The sequence below is a fragment of the Balaenoptera ricei genome, chromosome 4, assembly GCF_028023285.1.
Source record: "Balaenoptera ricei isolate mBalRic1 chromosome 4, mBalRic1.hap2, whole genome shotgun sequence".
In the NCBI taxonomy this organism is placed as follows: Eukaryota; Metazoa; Chordata; class Mammalia; order Artiodactyla; family Balaenopteridae; genus Balaenoptera; species Balaenoptera ricei.
In genome coordinates, this window is record NC_082642.1 from 122,949,616 (window position 1) to 122,967,589 (window position 17,974).

Consider the following 17,974-nt stretch of genomic DNA (forward strand, 5'->3'; position numbering starts at 1 on the left):
CTGAGGGAAATGGACTAAATAGCTAATTACATAGATCACAATCTAAGTATTCACCAAAAAAAAAAAAGTGGATAGTGAGAGTGGATATGGAATCAAAGAGAAGATCTTTGATAGGTAATTGGATGCTATTTGAGTTGGAATGTATTTATTCCCAAGCATTCTATATATTATATTTCCCATCTTCACCTCATTTAATTGTGTAAATTGTACACATATTCTAAATGTACACATATGTACTTTGGGGCAGAACTATGGAGAGAAGGTAAAAGCAAAAATCCTTTGCTATTCCCTGATACTTTATCATATCTCCAAACACTGACCTCTGAGGTTATAAGGAGAAATGGAAACAAAGGGCGGGGGGTGTGGGGAAAGAGGAACAGACAGAGTTGGAAAATAATAAGCAAAGGGAACAGGAATGGAAATGGAAGGGAAAGTTAGGAAAGAAGTGCTGGTATTAGATATACAACATTGGGAGTAAAGAAACTGGATTTAAGTATGTCTAAAGCTGACTAGAGGCTATTACACTTCTTTCTTAGTTAAAGTACTGATCTTACAGCCAAAAGCTCTGTTGAAATTGCAGTACTGAAATGCACTGTCACATTAGATAGTGCACTGCAGTTGAAAAATGTTTTCTATAAGCAACTTAAACTTATCAGAGGGTAAGAACTATGAAAGTGAATTGTACAGGATATATGTAGTAAAGCTACTTTGAAAAAATTTGCTCCTTTCAAGGTCTAAAACGCCTTAAATGTTTCTTAAAATATAGAAAAAAATAGATTAATTTACAAAATGCTCTTTAAGTCAGTATATTTTAAATCTCTAGAAAATAATTACTGGAAGAGAGAACAGTTCTAAAATAACAATACTGTGATAAAGAAAGTGTGAATTCACTTAGTGTGTTAAGAAGTATAAGACAATACAATTGAGGAAGTTGAAGTTTCAGGCTTCTGTATTAAAATTACTATAGAAAAATTCCTCGTGTGATAATATGAAATCTACACTTAAATAACAAATGTTATTAGAAACAAATCTTTAGTAATTAAATTTGATTTGCTCAAAAGCTATCCCATATAGTTATGTATAGAGAACAATTAAATGCCTCCCATTAAAATTTAAACAGAAATGCAAATCAATGGAAGCTTCTAAAAAGATCAAATAAATGACTTTCAGCTCCATGTAGAATGTTACTATAGAAAGATCAAATCACTTCCAATGAAATAATCCTTATTTGGATACTCCATACTTGAATTTTCTATTAAATATAGATTTTCTATGAGTTAGCTGTTTATAAACATGAATGTCAAAAAGTAAAATTTTAGGGTTGAAGTGATGTTAGAACTCATTATTCTAACAATGAAATCGCTTTATAATAGAAAATGTGGAGTCTGTGACCCTTTTCATTCCCACTACCTCCAAACATATCACATTCACAAATTATGTCTCAGGGGCTACACTAGAGGTGTAGATTTGATTCCCCTTAGGAAAATGATTTCCCATGTAACTTTAAAACTTGGGCATATTTTGAGGATTCGGTATTTTCAAAGTTTTTCATGAGAGAAGGAAGTTCAGCATGTGTAACTTCTACAATCTGATGATGTAAAAACAGTGACTGATTAAGCCTATACTCCTTTCAGGTTGAAATATCTTAGTGGGAAAAAAAAAAAAGAAAGAAAGAAAAAGAAAAAAAAAATCGCAGTTGGAAACCTCCCCAGAAACTTCACTAGATGACAAAATACAAGACCAGTCTTCCACAGACACTTAATGAAGACATGGTTCAGGAGGTTTTCTGTTCTGAGATCACTTTGCCCACCAAGAAAAGACAAAAATAGTGGATTTCTGCGGTTAAAGACTGCAATCAAAGCAGGATACAAGAAAAGTAAAAAAATTTATTGCTCATTAAATCACTTACAGTGGTTTTCCTTTGGATTCACAAGTCAAAATTAAAGGCTGTCCTTCTTGTGGAAAAGGAGTGGATGGTATAATCTTAACTGATGGTGTATCTAGGCGAAAAGAAAAAGTAATATTAAGAAAGGTCATTACACACATATAAAACTATATATTTAATAATTGTACATCATGGTATATGTTCAGCCCATTTCTTGTAATTGTATATATTTATACAATTTTGTATATTTATATAGATTTAGTGAAACAGGGTCTGCAATTTTAAGAAGCTACCATCCTGTCCAGGAAAAGCTTACAAAAATATCTGAATATCTTATGAGCACCACCGTTATATTATTTCTGAAATCTGAATTCAAAAGTGAAACTGCAAAAAGTGGTTCAGATGAATATCAAGCATTTCATACAATTGTTTCTTCAACTATTTATAGATGGCTATGCATACTATTATTATGGACTGAACACGTTTATGTGCATTTGAATAACAACTCTTTCATTGTTGCAGGAATACCAGGGACTCACAATAAGGAACCCACAAAGAACTTGAGATCAACTACTGTCTCACGAGCATTATGCAGAATCTTTTTGAAAATGCAGTAATGCAGCACTCAGCACATGCTGTTTGCTTTAAAGCACAGTTAGCAAATCATCTGAAATAGTTACTTAGAATGTTACTAAAAGTTAACATTTTGTTATATATGTTACAACATAATTGTTATAAAGTTACTTCCATTTAACAATAAAATCATCCTTAGTGGAAGAAGATGCAAAAATACTTTGAGACATTTATATTTATAACTTTTATGCCATGTAATATTGTTTAATCAACACAGAGATACATATTACATAGAAAAAATGGAAAATAAACTAAGAACAGAGACAGTGTAAACAGGCTCATTCCTTTATGACACCTTGCTAGTCCTGGTTTTGTGTGGCTCACAGTCAACATGGAACTGTCTCCTCCTCTTGTCTCCATATCCTCAACAATAAACAAAATAGGCTCTGAATGCTCCAGGGGGTCACAATTATTCTCACCCTTCCCTTAGTTGTGATAGAAGAACTGAACTACCCTGAGGTTATACTCATTCTCTGACTTTGAAGCCAATTCAATAAGTATCAATCAATTGTGTAATTTTTAGTTTAGTTATCTTATTTCAGGAAAAGATTATGCAGATTTGTCATATATAGAACAATAAACCAGATCCTGTGGAAGGCCTTGTATCCCACTTATAAATTATTTATACTTTTCAAATGCATTCTTTATCAATCCTTTAAAGAAAAAAATACATTCAAGATAATCAACAATAATATCCCATTTACAAATAGGCATTCCATGTACATCATGGTAAAAAACTGTAGTATAAAATAACCCAGGAAGAAAAATTAATTTGAAGAAATATGACATATATTGTCATATTTTTAACCAGTAGAAAAAATATAATTTAATAAAGGATTGAAACATACTTCACTAATCTCATTACCATCATCACATTTATGGAATCAGTTAACATGATGATCATATAATTTTGTCTTCCAAGTAGAACACTTTTAAAAGTGAAGAGAAAATATTAATTTAATTATATAGAATAACAAGTGTGAACCAGAATGATTCTGGGAAAATGAGGGCTATCATCTTTTAAATTTTGACCATATATACATATAGCAAAATTTAATTTCATCCTGACATAGAAAATAAAGCTTTAATTCTAGAGAAAAAGGTGGCAGAAGAAAGATCAGAAAAGTGTGATGTTGGGGAAGAGAGTTGTGTATCTGTGATGATTAATTTTACGTGTCAACTTGACTACACTATGCGGTACCCAGATATCTGGCCAAAAATTCATTATTTTGGGAATTCTAGTAAGAGTGTTTTGGGAAACGATTAACATTTAAATCAGTGGACTGAGTAAAGCAGATTCTTCTACCTAATATGGGTGAGGCTCATCTGATACGTTGAAGGCCTGAATAGAACAAAAAGGCTGACCCTCCCACAAATAGGAGAGCATTCCTGTCTGAAGGCAACTGAGCTGGCACATCAGCCTTTTTCCTGCCTTCAGATCACACTGAAACATCTGGGTCTTGAGCCTGCTGACTTTCAGACTGGAACTATAACATCATCTCTTCTGGTTTCTCAGGCCTTTAGACTCAGACTGGAACTAAGTCATCAGCTCTTCTGGGTCTCCAGCTTGCAGACTCAGCCTGCAGATCTTGGAATTTGCACCTTTGTAACAAATCCCATTAGTTCTTTTTCTCTATAGAACTCTGACAAATACAGAATCCTTAGAAACAGACCCTGGGATATTTCTTTCATGGGGAGTGACCTCAGGGAGCACTGGGAAGTGAGATAGGAAGGGAAGGAAGTAAATCAAGAGTGTGTTATTGAGCAGATTACCCTGTGGGCAGCTGGATTCAATCCTGCTGTGGAACTCAGAGAGACAATGTAGGGCTTGCCTCCGAGTCACCTCACTTGATGGGCAAGGGAGAGGAGTATTCAGGGAATATTGACCAATACTCATTAGTGTTCGGTTGAGGATTGCTGGGGTGGGGATGCAGGTGTTATTTCCCTGGCACCCCTGGTCTACTCGGTGCACAGGAATGGTGTGTGCCAAAGGGATATGGGCAAGTCACCCACAGTATCTGCCTCAGTGAAGTAAAATACACAGTTCTGCCTGTTTAAGTAATTTATTAGAGGTGAGAATTTATATAACATGCGGTCCCCTGAAGCATGGTTCAGCATTCCCTTTAGATCCAGAACACAGAATTTGAATTATAAGCAAGTGCAAAAGCAGATAATATGCTTAGCATGTATTTCTGTGAAACTTTTAGGAAGACCTCTAAGTTACCAAAATCAAGTCATATAATACAATACTCTTATTTTATTTCTGAATTACTCAATATGTTGATTAGTCTTTGTTCCTAAGAATTATCTTCCCTAGGTTTTTTAACACTCAACCCTCCCACCCCTCACAAACACACACAGACACACGCACTGATAGATACACATATATCTGATTCGACATATATCTCTGGCTACTCTTTCTCATATTCTGTTGGGTTGTCTTCTTGTATTTAACCTTTAAATATTGAGATCACCAAGAATGGGATTCACAATCTGTTCTCACATAATTCTCTAGGTCCTTTTAGCCATACCTAATCTCTGCAGTTTCTATCTACTCATTAATCTCTCCCAGGTTTATATCCTAAGGCAGTTCTGTACCACAAGCTGCACTCATGTATACGCAACGCCTACTTGACATGTCCAGTTGGATGTTGAAAAGACACGGCACACTCAGTATGTCCAAAAGGAACTCAAAGTCTCCCACTGACTGACACATTCTCCCCTGACACGTTCTTCTTCCAGCAATTTCTAGTTCTATAAATACCACCAGCCTCCATCCAGCTACATACACCAGACACCTCCTGTTCCCTTATCTTTTCTATAATCAATCAATTAATCATCAAGTTTGGTTGACTTATTTCCTAAATAATTTTGAAATCTACTCATTGCTTTTTTATATCTCCACAACCTTTCTTTCATTTAGTCTACCGCAAAAGTGAATGGCCTCCACCATGTCAGCTTTTTACACCTCTAAATCTGATGACATCAATTTTCTGGTTAAAACCTTGCATGGTAAATTTTTTCTCTTAGGATTAAAAGAAAAATAATCAGGGTAGTCTTTAAGTCCTATATGATCTACACAGGTCTTTACTCTCAAGCCTTGTAACACTCAATTCATTCTTTGAATTCCAGGTAATTATACTTTCTTTCCAGTACTTTAATGAATATGTTTCTTAACTTTATACAAACTGTCTGAAATGCTCCATTTTGGGGGTATCCTTTGCTTTTTTAACTCTTTTAAATCTTAACTCAAATATCATTTGCTGAGGGCAATCATTCATTACCCTCACATTTGGTCATGTATCTCTGCTGCATGTTCTCTTTTTCATCTCTGTATAATTTTTAAAAGGCATTTCTGTATCCTCAGTGTCTAGCATAGTGCTTTATACAAAATCTGTGCTTAATAAATAAATTATTAAATGAGGGAACACTCTAATTTTTTATTTTCTTATTATCATTTTAATACATTAATTTTAAAATATTAAAAACTGCTTAATTGAAATGTTGTTGGGACCTGCATTTGTATGTAAAATTAATATTAAATGCTCATGTCACAAACATTACACTGAGTTTTATTCTTACACATATTTAATTTAATTAAATGTCTATTGCTGATTCTCTTCCTGGTATAAATTTTCTGCATTAGATAATTTTAGATAACAACTTTCCATGATTATACAAATGGCAATTTGTTTTTTAATGCATATACTGCATAAATAACTTTTCTCTCCTCATCTGATTTTGACAGGGGAAGCACTCAATTGTGAAGAGATTTATTTATATAATCGGTCAAAATTCTAGTTTACAGTTCCATGAAATGTCAGCATTCATCTTTAAACATACCACGTTAGCAATGTACACAAAATTACATTTTTTACCACATCAAAACAACAGTAATGTGATATTATCCCAAACTTGACTCTTTTTCAAATACTTTTTAAAAAATTTTTTATTTTATTGGAGTATAGTTGATTTACAATGTTGTGTTAGTTTCAGGTGTACAGCAAAGTGATTCAGTTATACATATACACATATTCATTCTTTTTTAGATTCTTTTCTCATTTAGGTTATCACAGAATATTAAGTAGAGTTCCCTGTGCTATACAGTAAGTAGATCCTTGTTGCTTATCTATCTCATATATAGTAGTATCTGTGTATTCATCCCAAGCTTCTGACTTATCTCTCCCTGCCACAGTGTTTACTTTAAAATAACATTTTTAATATGTAACATTTTACATGGCCTAAAAGTCAAAATATTTTATTTTATTTTATTTTTTAAATTAATTTTTATTGGAGTATAGTTGCTTTACAATGTTGTGTTAATGGGAAGGAAATCTAAAAAAGAGTGGATATATGTATCAATTTTTTTTTAATAACAGGAAATAATTTGGGCTTAATAGATTTTTACTTAATAATAAAGATCTCTATCATTACTATTCCTATTATATTTTCATTAATCACTTTATTGTATCCATAAGGGAGCTGATCAAGCACTGTTAGCAAATAATCAATAACATTCTAGAAATACCATTAAATTAGTGAAGAACTCCTATTCTTACTCAGATATCTCAGTTAGCCAACAAAAAGACAAAACCAAAAAAAAAAAAAAAAAAAACAAAACTGTACTCATCTCAAAAACTGAGTTAATTTTAAGAATCTTCAATTTCCAGGATTTCTTCAAAATATTTATTTTAATAACTGCAACCCCCAAGGTAAACATATTTTTCTGTATTTATATATATTTATATATCAAAATGAATGGGGACTTTTTCAGGAGCAGCACAATGCACAACAGATAATAATTTTCTAAAATAATCTTCAAATTTATGCATATATTATGCTATTAATATTTTTACTAATCCAGATGTGAACAGGAGTCAGAAAGTAAATACCACATATCCAAACCTTTCAATGCATGTCTTTGCCAAGTTACTGTTAAGAATTACATTTTTTTTGCCCCTGTCCATATATAAGTTATTTGTAGATTTTCTTCTTGGTTGTAGTTTTTCATTTCAAAAGGATGGGGAATATTTTTTTAACCAAAGTTTACTTATATAGTAATCCCACACTTGCTTTGGAAATAATCTCTCTATTTTCCAGTCTAGGTGCAATATGAGTTGCATTTCATCCTGCTCCACTTCTTCACAAAACAGAATGACACTTTTTCTCTCTTTCTTCAGTACTTTGTGGATGTGTATGATATTCTGTTTTTAAATTACTAGTATAATGTATTGTACCAATTAAACAGAAAAGAAAAGGGGGGGTTAGTAAAAGTGCATTATCATTACCACTATTAATTCACACTTGCTTTATCCTATATGTTAAACTCAGATTTTTATTTTTACAAACTAATAATTTCCATGTTTGTTTTAAAATGTCTTCAAATAAGTCAACTCTAACAACACCATATTTATTGAATATAAATTTATGTACATAGTAGTATAATATTTATTACATATAATATGCAATGTTTATAATATTACTATACATAAACACATATGAATGAAAGGGAACAGTAAATAATTAGATTTAAATTATTTCAGGATATATACTGCTATTATAAAACACTGCACTTAGTAAAATATGTATTTTTTTTACATATCTACTTCATTCACCGCATTTTGAACATTCAAAAATCCCAGACCCTAACCTATTCGATTGTGTGTTGTCAGATCCTAACAAAATGCTTGATATGTTGTAAGAGTTCTTTAAAGATTAGATGACTATATGAATATTTCCTACTTCTCTCAAAATGCAAGCAAATGAAGAAGTTTTGCACAAGCATATAAAAATAGGGATATGGTCATTCATCTACAAATAATTTTTCACTACTTACTAACAGGCAAAATATGCAGATACTTTAAAAGCATCATGTTTCCTCTCTAAGGCTTCTTTTTGTAGGAAAAATATTATTCTTTAGAGTCCATCTTTAAAATTAATAAGATGTGGAGAAAACCCATACTTTTTAAAAGTATTATTTATTTTACTTATCTGACAAAATCTGGGGCTAATTTATAAAGAAGCACAAGTACTTTCAAGAGATAGATTAATGGACAAAAAAAATTGGTTTTTAAAATTATTATTCAAAAATTAAAAGCTTTATGAACTTGGGAAGTAAAGACACCTCCTATCTTATTTGAATGATTCAGTATTTGAAACAAAGTAAAGATACTGATACAGGGGAATGGATTTTCCATATTTTTAACAAAGATTTTAGAAAACTGAAAAGATCTGTGATGAAACTACTATTAAATCACCTAATGGACAATCGGCAAGCACAGCTATGAAAGTATTTAGTGTCAGTGGTTCAACAATATTTATTCATCTCTAAGGGTTTTGTAGATAGGTAAATAAAAATAAGTTTTAAGTCAATATCTTACCAATAAAAAAAAAACTTATTCTGTAATCAAAGAAATACAACAGAAATTTAAAGTTATATAAAAGTAACATCTAGCCTGTTATGATGGTGATGGCCAATTGCTAAAATAAGAGAAGCAACTATAAATGAACATCTAATATTAGTTTACTGTATCATTCCATAGTGTATAATATATTGAAGGAACAAAGATGGCTTATAACTTAAAGCAGTAGTGATTTGCATTGCTCATGGCATGTGGATCTTTGGGTGGAAAGTGTTATCTTGACAATTTTATTTGTCCACAAAAATCATTTCCTAAGAACACTCCCAAATGATTCATTTAACAAACAGTTTTATAGGTCTTAAAACATGCAAGGCATAGTACTATTACCCATTTCTATCCATTGTCTCACGAGAATTGCAACATTAAAACACTATAACATAGTATGCTTTTTCACATTTTAACACCTAAAACTCAGGTGTTAGTTTTCATAAACAATGCTACTGAGTGCTTAGCATATTCTTAGAAAAGTAAACTCATCAGAGCAGAGATTATTTCTATTTTGTTCACTGGTTTATCCTCAGTCCTAGAATAACTCCTAGACTTCAGTTAAATATTTGTTGGATAAATGAATGAAGAATGACTTTTTGTAATTTTTCCCAACTACTGGTTAGGACCACTAGTGTGTTATAAAATCAAATTTATTTGTCACAGCTATCTTCTAATAATTATAAACACTGATAAAATACTTGGCAAGTCATAATTGTAAATGCTCTGTATGCATTGGCTCACTGAATTCTTTCATACAGCATATAAGGTAGGTTCTGTTGTTGACCTATTGTACAGAACATGAAACTAAGGCTCAGAGAAGTAACTCACTCTATTTACACAATCATAAATCACCTTAGGCAGTTTGAATCTCTTTTTCCTGGCCTTAATCACACGTCAATAACTTTGTTTCCTGTTCTCTCTTAGACTACAAGAGAGATTGATGCTTTTGGTAATAAGCTCTGTGTCCTCTACTCATCTTCAAAACCAACTCTTTCTCCAGCTGGTTGAATTGGAACCTGGCCCAAGAGTTGCTTTTGCTCTATATGATCTGCAAGTTGTAAAACATATCTGACAGTGTTTCTGAGTTCTATGCATAACCTGTCAGTCTACCTGTTTCTCTTTCCCTTCCTTCCTTCCTCCCTTCCTTCTTTCCTTCCTTCCTTCCTCCCTCCCTCCCTCCCTTTCCTTCTTTTTTAACTCTCTCACATCTGCCTCTCACATCCTTTTCCTCTCTAACAGATGAAAATATTCTTTGAGTGAAGGTGGTTAAAAGGTACAAACTTACAATAATAAGATTAATAAGTTCTGGGACCTAATGTACAGCATGGTGACTACAATTAACAATACTGTAGTGTATATTTAAAAGTTGCTGAGAGAGTAGATCTTAAAAGTTCTTATCACAAGAAAAAAATTGTAATTATGTGAGGTGATGGATATTAACTAACCATTATGGTAATCATTTTGCAATAGATACATATACTGAATAATTATGTTGTGCACCTTAAGCTACTTCAATGTTATATTTCAATTATACATCAATAAAACTGGAGAAAAAATATATATGTATGTATATATATATTCTCTTATCTTATTCATTACAATATATCCTTCTCATCCATATTCCTCTCCTCCACGAACAACAAAGAAATATCCCCACAGAAAATTTTTGTCAAGGGGAATTTAGAAATTTTAAATATTTTACAGATGAAAGAGTTGTGATTCTTTACAGCAATTGTATTACATAAAGTTTTCCGAACAATTTGTGTAGCACCCTTATAAAGATCTCTTGCTAATTACATTAATACTAAAGAAAATTATGCACCAGTTCACCTTACTCTGAGATAGTGGCTCTCAGTTAGGGACGATTTTGTCCCCCAAGGACATTTGACAATGTCTGGAGACACTTCTGGTTGTTACAGTGTAGGGGAGAGGTAGAGGTGATACCTCTGGCATCTTATGAGTAGAAGCCAGGAATACAGATGAACATCGTACCATGCACCAGACAGACCCTCCACAACAAAGAACTACCTGAGGCAAAATGTCACTAGTGTCCTCCTCTAAAATATTGACATTTACTCACTTCATTAACTATATCTCTTCCCTGTTACAACAGATTGGGAAATACTAGAGAACTGTGAAACTATGTGTATCTATATGGGATGCTTGGACTTCTAGAATGAAGGAAATGCTGAATACTCTAAGACCATCATGATACTTTCCTGAAATAAAAAGCTACAAATCAAGCTCAATCTATACCTCAAGGCCTACTACTTTTTTTTTTTAAGTTTTGGGAAACTGCTTACTAAATCCACTCTTTTTTTTTTTATTTTTTTAATTTATTTTTTTAAGTTTTTGTTTTTTTTCTTAAACTTTGGGTTTATTTATTTAATTAATTTATTTATTTATGGCTGTGTTGGGTCTTCGTTTCTGTGCGAGGGCTTTCTCTAGTTGTGGCAAGTGGGGGCCACTCTTCATCGCGGTGCGCGGGCCTCTCATTATCGCGGCCTCTCTCGTTGCGGAGCACAGGCTCCAGACGCGCAGGCTCAGTAATTGTGGCTCACGGGCCTAGCTGCTCCGCGGCATGTGGGATCCTCCCAGACCAGGGCTGGAACCCGTGTCCCCTGTATCGGCAGGCAGATTCTCAACCACTGCGCCACCAGGGAAGCCCCCTACTACTTTTTATTAGGAGCAGTGGGTTGATATACCCAGAGTTAACCAGAACCATTTCAGCTACAGCGCTATCTGCTATTCATTCCCTCTGTGTAAGACTGACTTTTTCTAAGATGTCCAATTTATTTTGCCTGTTTGTAATTTTGCAGTAAAACTGAAACTTTCACTTTCCTTTTAGTGCTCACAATACTCTTTCATAATGCTCAAGACTGTCAAGTACTTTTCCTTAAACAGTCTGTTAAATTCCTATAATTCTAGTAAAAATTTATTCTTGTGGCCATCATTTATTTATTTAACAAATACGTATAAATTATATGTATGTATAATATGTACAAGATACTTTACTACTACTATTCAAGTGCTATATCTCCACAGTAATTTTGTCCCAATAAGATAAATTATGTACGGTTCAAAATAATGCAAAATTCAAAACTGAAAGGAACATAGCACTCTGATGAAATATTATGGGAGTTATGGAAGAAGAGATTATAGATATTTGTTAGAAACCAAGAAAGTTACCTAGAGAAGAGGTACTTAAAAATGTTCAAACAATACATAGTATTTGAACTGGCAGAATTTTTCTAGAGGGAAAGAAAAGAAGGGAACCCAAGGCAAAGAGTTGGACAAGGGTTGGTGTAGAGACGAGTGTGGGCTGTATATGAGGCATCTAGAAGTACTGTAAAGTATAGGGTGCGTTATCTGAAAAGGGATACTAAGAGTGACATTATAAGGGATTGTATTTTCAAAGCCTTGAATTTCAGGCTGAAGAATTCAGATATTATGTTAGAGGCAATAAGAAATCATCTTAAGTTTGTGATCAAGTGAGTGTCAGGCTCCGAGCCAGGTTTTAGGAGATATTTGGCAGTGTGTAAAACTGGTTGGATCAGTGAGCAATTTAAAGCAATTATGTCTCTATGATAAAGTTGAGCCACAAGGAAGATCTTAAGAAGAAAACATAGCAGTAAAAATATAGATAATAAATGCATCAACATTTTGTCGATATTCTAATTCATAAATTTCTACAATTGTGGGCTCTAGAGTGCATTACTTTAAGTGCATTTTCTCTGTATCTCATTTATTATCCTTACTTACTTTTTTAGCTTAAAATAATTGTTTCTCCAATATTTTATTCCAGTTATTAGAATAACTAAAATATTTATGAAATAAAGAAATTTATAATCTAGGTATTTGTAATAATTAAATAATAAAATAAATAGAATTTAGGAATTTATCAAATGAAACTCTCCTATATTAATAGTCTGAAGTGGTGATGTAAAATGCATAGTTTTGATTCAATATTGTTGATAGAGTTAGTTGTGCTTGGGAGGGCAGAAACAAATCCAACTAGTTGACAGCTTCAACACTGGAGATGGATTACTTAGGAAAAGGCATCAGGAAGGCTGCTTGTCAAATTTCATCATTAGATAGGACATTTTAACACTTTGAAAGCTCATTTTTGGAAAAAAGCCTTCATATCAACATTTAAAAGAAAAAATTTAAAAAACTAAACTCATTGTGTTTCTAAACATTTTCAAGCTATTTATGTTTTTGATGCTTTTTTAAAGAACATTTATCAAAAGCACCATGAAATGGATTCATCATGGGGACACAAAATGAAATAATAAACAATGAAATGAACACATTTAAAGTTGTTTTAGGTTTTATAAATCTGCCATGGGATGCCTTAAGCATTTAATGTTTATTTAACAAACATACAACATTAATACATGATGTATAGGTTAGTTCAAATATAATGATTTATTATAAAACTATGAGACAATGTGGAAGTTGACATCGTATTTCCTGTTTGTTAGTCATTTAGTCAACTACCAGGTTCATTTTTATTTCATATATTATCTAATCTTTAAAATGTCCCTTCACATATAATTTTGGTAAATATGAGAAAGGTCAAAATCATCATCATCATTCAATCACCATCATCATCAACAATAAAAAATTTAATAATCCTTAAGTTATTGGTATATTTTGAAATATATTTAAATTGAGAAAACTCGAATCAAAAAATAAGAAGGTCTCCGTGAAATTTCTCCTTTAGGATGAGGATATTTTGTTTGTAGCTTTTGTTAATGAAAAGGAAAAAATATTTTAAAAATTGTTTTAATTTTCCTGATATCACCAATTTTGTTTGATTTTTATCAGTGTTAGTGAATAGTATATGTCCTAGGCAAAAACTACGAAGAAAAAAAATCTTAATATTCTTTCCACTTATTTCATAGGTTCCTTGTTTGTATTCTCAAAAAAGGATAGAAAGGGTTTGCTAAACTTTTTAAAAAATTTTCATTGGGGTATAGTTGCTTTACAATGTTGTGTTAGTTTCTACCGTACAGCAAAATGAATCAGCTATATGTATACATATATTCCCCCTTTTTTGGATTTCCTTCCCATTTAGGTCACTGCAGAGCACTGAGTAGAGTTCCCTGTGCTATACAGTAGGTTCTCATTAGTTATCTATTTTATACGTTGTATCAATAGTGTATATATGTCAATCTCCATCTCCCAATTCATCCCACCTCCCCTTTCCACCTTGGTATCCATACGCTTGTTCTCTACGTCTGTGTCTCTATTTCTGCTTTGCCAATACGATCATCTCTACCATTTTTCTAGATTCTACATATATGCGTTAATATACGATATTTGTTTTTCTCTTTCTGACTTACTTCACTCTGTGTGACAGACTCTAGGTCCATCCATGTCTCTACAAATGACCCAATTTCATTCCTTTTTATGGCTGAATAATATTCCATTGTATATATGTACCACATCTGCTTTATCCATTCCTCTGTTGATGGACATTTAGGTTGCTTCCACATCCTGGCTATTGTAAATAGTGCTGCAAAGAACATTGGGGTGCATGTGCCTTTTTGAATTATGGTTTTCTCTGGGTATATGCTCTGGGTATATGCTGGGCCCTATGGTAGTTCTATTTTTAGTTTTTTAAGGAACCTCCATACTGTTCTCCATAGTGTTTGTATCAATTTACATTCTCACCAACAGTGCAAGAGGGTTCCCTTTCCTCCACACCCTCTCCAGCATTTAGTGTTTGTAGATTTTTTGATGATGGCCATTCTAACCAGTGTGAAGTGATACCTCATTGTAGTTTTGATTTGCATTTCTCTAATAATTAGTCATTCTGAGCATCTTTTTTTTTTTTTTTTAAACTTTGGGTTTTTATTTTATTTATTTATTTATTTATTTATTTATGGCTGTGTTGGATCTTCATTCCTGTGCGAGGGCTTTCTCTAGTTGTGGCAAGTGGGGGCCACTCTTCATCGCGGTGCGCGGGCCTCTCATTATCGTGGCCTCTCTTGTTGCGGAGCACAGGCTCCAATCGCGCAGGCTCAGTAATTGTGGCTCATGGGCCTAGTTGCTCCGCGGCATGTGGGATCTTCCCAGACCAGGGCTCGAACCCGTGTCCCCTGCATTGGCAGGCAGATTCTCAACCACTGCGCCACCAGCGAAGCCCTGAGCATCTTTTCATGTGCCTCTTAGCCATCTGTATGTCTTCTTTGGAGAAATGCCTATTTAGGTCTTCCACCCTTTGTTTGATTGGGTTTTTTTTTTTTTTTTTTTGATATTGAGCTGCATGAGCTGTTTGTGTATCTTAGAGATTAATCTCTTGTCAGTTGCTTTGTTTGCAAATATTTTCTCCCATTCTGAGGGTTGTCTTTTCATCTTGTTTATGGTTTCTTTTGATGTGCAAAAGCTTTTAAGTTTCATTAGGTCCCATTTGTTTATTTTTGTTTTTATTTCCATTTCTCTAGGAGGTGAGTCAAAAAAGATCTTGCTGTGATTTATGTCAAAGAATTATCTTCCTATGTTTTCCTCTAAGAGTTTGATAGTGTCTGGCCTTACATTTAGGTCTTTAATTCATTTTGAGTTTATTTTTGTATATGGTGTTAGGCAGTGTTCTAATTTCATTCTTTTACATGTAGCTGTGCAGTTTTCCCAGCACCACTTATTGAAGAGGCTGGTTTTTCTCCATTGTATGTTCTTGCCTCCTTTGTCATAGATTAGGTGACCATAGGTGCGTGGGTTCATCTCTGGGCTTTCTATCCTGTTCCATTGATCTATATTTCTGTTTTTCTGCTAGTACCATACTGTCTTGATTATTGTAGTTTTCTAGTATAGTCTGAAGTCAGGGAGCCTGATTCCTCCAGCCCCGTTTTTCTTTCTCAAGATTGCTTTGGCTATTCGGGGTCTTTTGTGTTTCCATACAAATGGTAAACTTTTTTGTCTAGTTCTGTGAAAAATGCCATTGGTAATTTGATAGGGATTGCGATGAATCAGTAGATTGCTTTGGGTAGTATAGTCATTTTCACAATATTGATTCTTCCAATCCAAGAACATAGTATAGCTCTCCATCTGTTTGCTAAAGATCTTTGCATTCATAAGGTATGTTACCTTCCTAATAATGATAATGATAAAAATAAAGCCAAGCATGTATAATGAATTATCTGATTTAATCCTTACCCCCATCCCCCAAAATAAGAAGTACACTTTCCAGATGAGGAAATTAAAGTTTAAAGTGACTAGCATGAAGTCACATAGGGGAACTTGGATTCCAACCTAGCCTTGCACTTCAAAAAATAAGATATTGATTCTCAAAGTCACATTGTATTCAAAATACATTTTGTTAAAAATGTTTATATTTCACCCCAGAGGTTTTTAATCTGTATTGTGACAACAAACATTGTGGTCTCCTAAAGTATGGGCCGATCTGTCATTAGGCATAGCTTACACACCATCTCAAGGAATCCATGGACTCTGATCACCACCCACTCATGGGCTCCGGTGTGAGCATCCTAGACTGAAAACAAGAACTAATACTTCCCTGGTGGCACAGTGGTTAAGAATCTACCTGCCAATGCAGGGGACACGGGTTTGATCCCTGGTCCAGGAAGATTCCACATGCTACAGAGCATCTAAGCCTGTGTGCCACAACTACTGAGCCTGTGCTCTAGAACCCATGAGCCACAACTACTGAGCCTGCATGCCACAACTACTGAAGCGCGCGCTCTAGGGCCCCTGTGCTGCAACTGCTGCGCGTGCTGCAACTACTGAAGCTCACGCGCCTAGAGCCCGTGCTCTGCAACAAGAGAAGCCACCGCAATGAGAAGCCCGCACACTGCAACAAAGAGTAACCCCTGCTCACTGCAACTAGAGAAAGCCTGCATGCAGCAACGAAGACCCAACACAGCCATAAATAAAAAACAAAACAAAACAAACAAACAAGAACAACAAGAACTAAATCACAAATTAAAAAATATTAGGCAGCATAAAAGAAAACTGAAAAGGCATTTTGAAGGGCAGGATAAAACTTTCTGCACTTAATAATCATTTAAATCACTGGCCTAGTTCCTGAAAATATAAACAAAATTTTCCCTTTTAAAAAGAAATGCAAGGTTTACCCTTAGTATATTACTAGAGATTTAAAATTATCCTACCTTGCAATTATAATATAAAAACATTGGATTCTTTTACAAATTTAAGATATATCATGAAATTATATGTATTATATTTCCTGTATTTTGACAAATCTTGCTACTTTGGCATTCTATGAATTACTTCACTATCAATTCATTCCTAACTCGTCAATTATTCCCAACTATTTCAAAAGGAATGACATAATAAGAAAATGGAAGTATGATTAAATCATATAGAGTGGTGGTGTCCAATACAGTAACAACCAGTCACATGTGGCTATTTAAATTTAAATGTAAATTGATTAAAATTAAATAAAATTTAAACTGCAGTTCCTTAGTCAGAAGATCCACATTGCAAATGCTGAGCAGCTATATGTAGCTAGCTATTGGCTACTATTTTGGGACAGATATAGAGCATTTCCATCATCACAGTAAGTTCTTTTAGACAGTGCTAGTGTGGAAAGATTATGCAAGAGTGATATAATTCATCACTGTTGCCGATCCCTATTTACTTATCCAAATCATCACTGTTGCACAGGTTATACATTTTCTTTCATGGTGGTAGGAAAGAAGTCTGGAAATAAAACATCATCATTGTAGCTTTGTTTGGTTGTTTGTTGGTTGTTTAGCTTTCATGCTCTCAGTTGAGAATTAAGAATCTTTCATTTTCTGATTATAATTGCAAGAAGGGAATAGTCAGAGGAAGATATCTCAAAATTATTAGATAAGACAATAAACACAAAGAGAAAATAGAAGTCAAGAATCTAGTGAAAATGGTGAAACAGAAGTCTTCACTTATTCTAGATTAATTTTAGTAAACTCAAAAATCAATAAGTGAAAAATTCGTTTATAAGGAAAAAAAAGGAAGAATTTCATCCCATAATATTTTGCAACATGATTTTGCTAAAAGGAATATATGACAATACTCTTTC

General features: G+C 33.5%; 1 protein-coding gene across 3 annotated transcripts in view; it reads right to left on the minus strand.

Moving 5' to 3' along the window:
* Positions 1–17,974, minus strand: part of CADM2 (cell adhesion molecule 2) — a 1,045,186-nt gene that overhangs the window by 102,347 nt on the left and 924,865 nt on the right. For all 3 annotated transcript variants that reach the window (XM_059921362.1, XM_059921361.1, XM_059921360.1), the window contains one exon: positions 1,910–2,000. In XM_059921362.1, the coding sequence (XP_059777345.1) occupies positions 1,910–2,000 (91 nt within the window). The remainder of the gene's footprint in view (positions 1–1,909; positions 2,001–17,974) is intronic.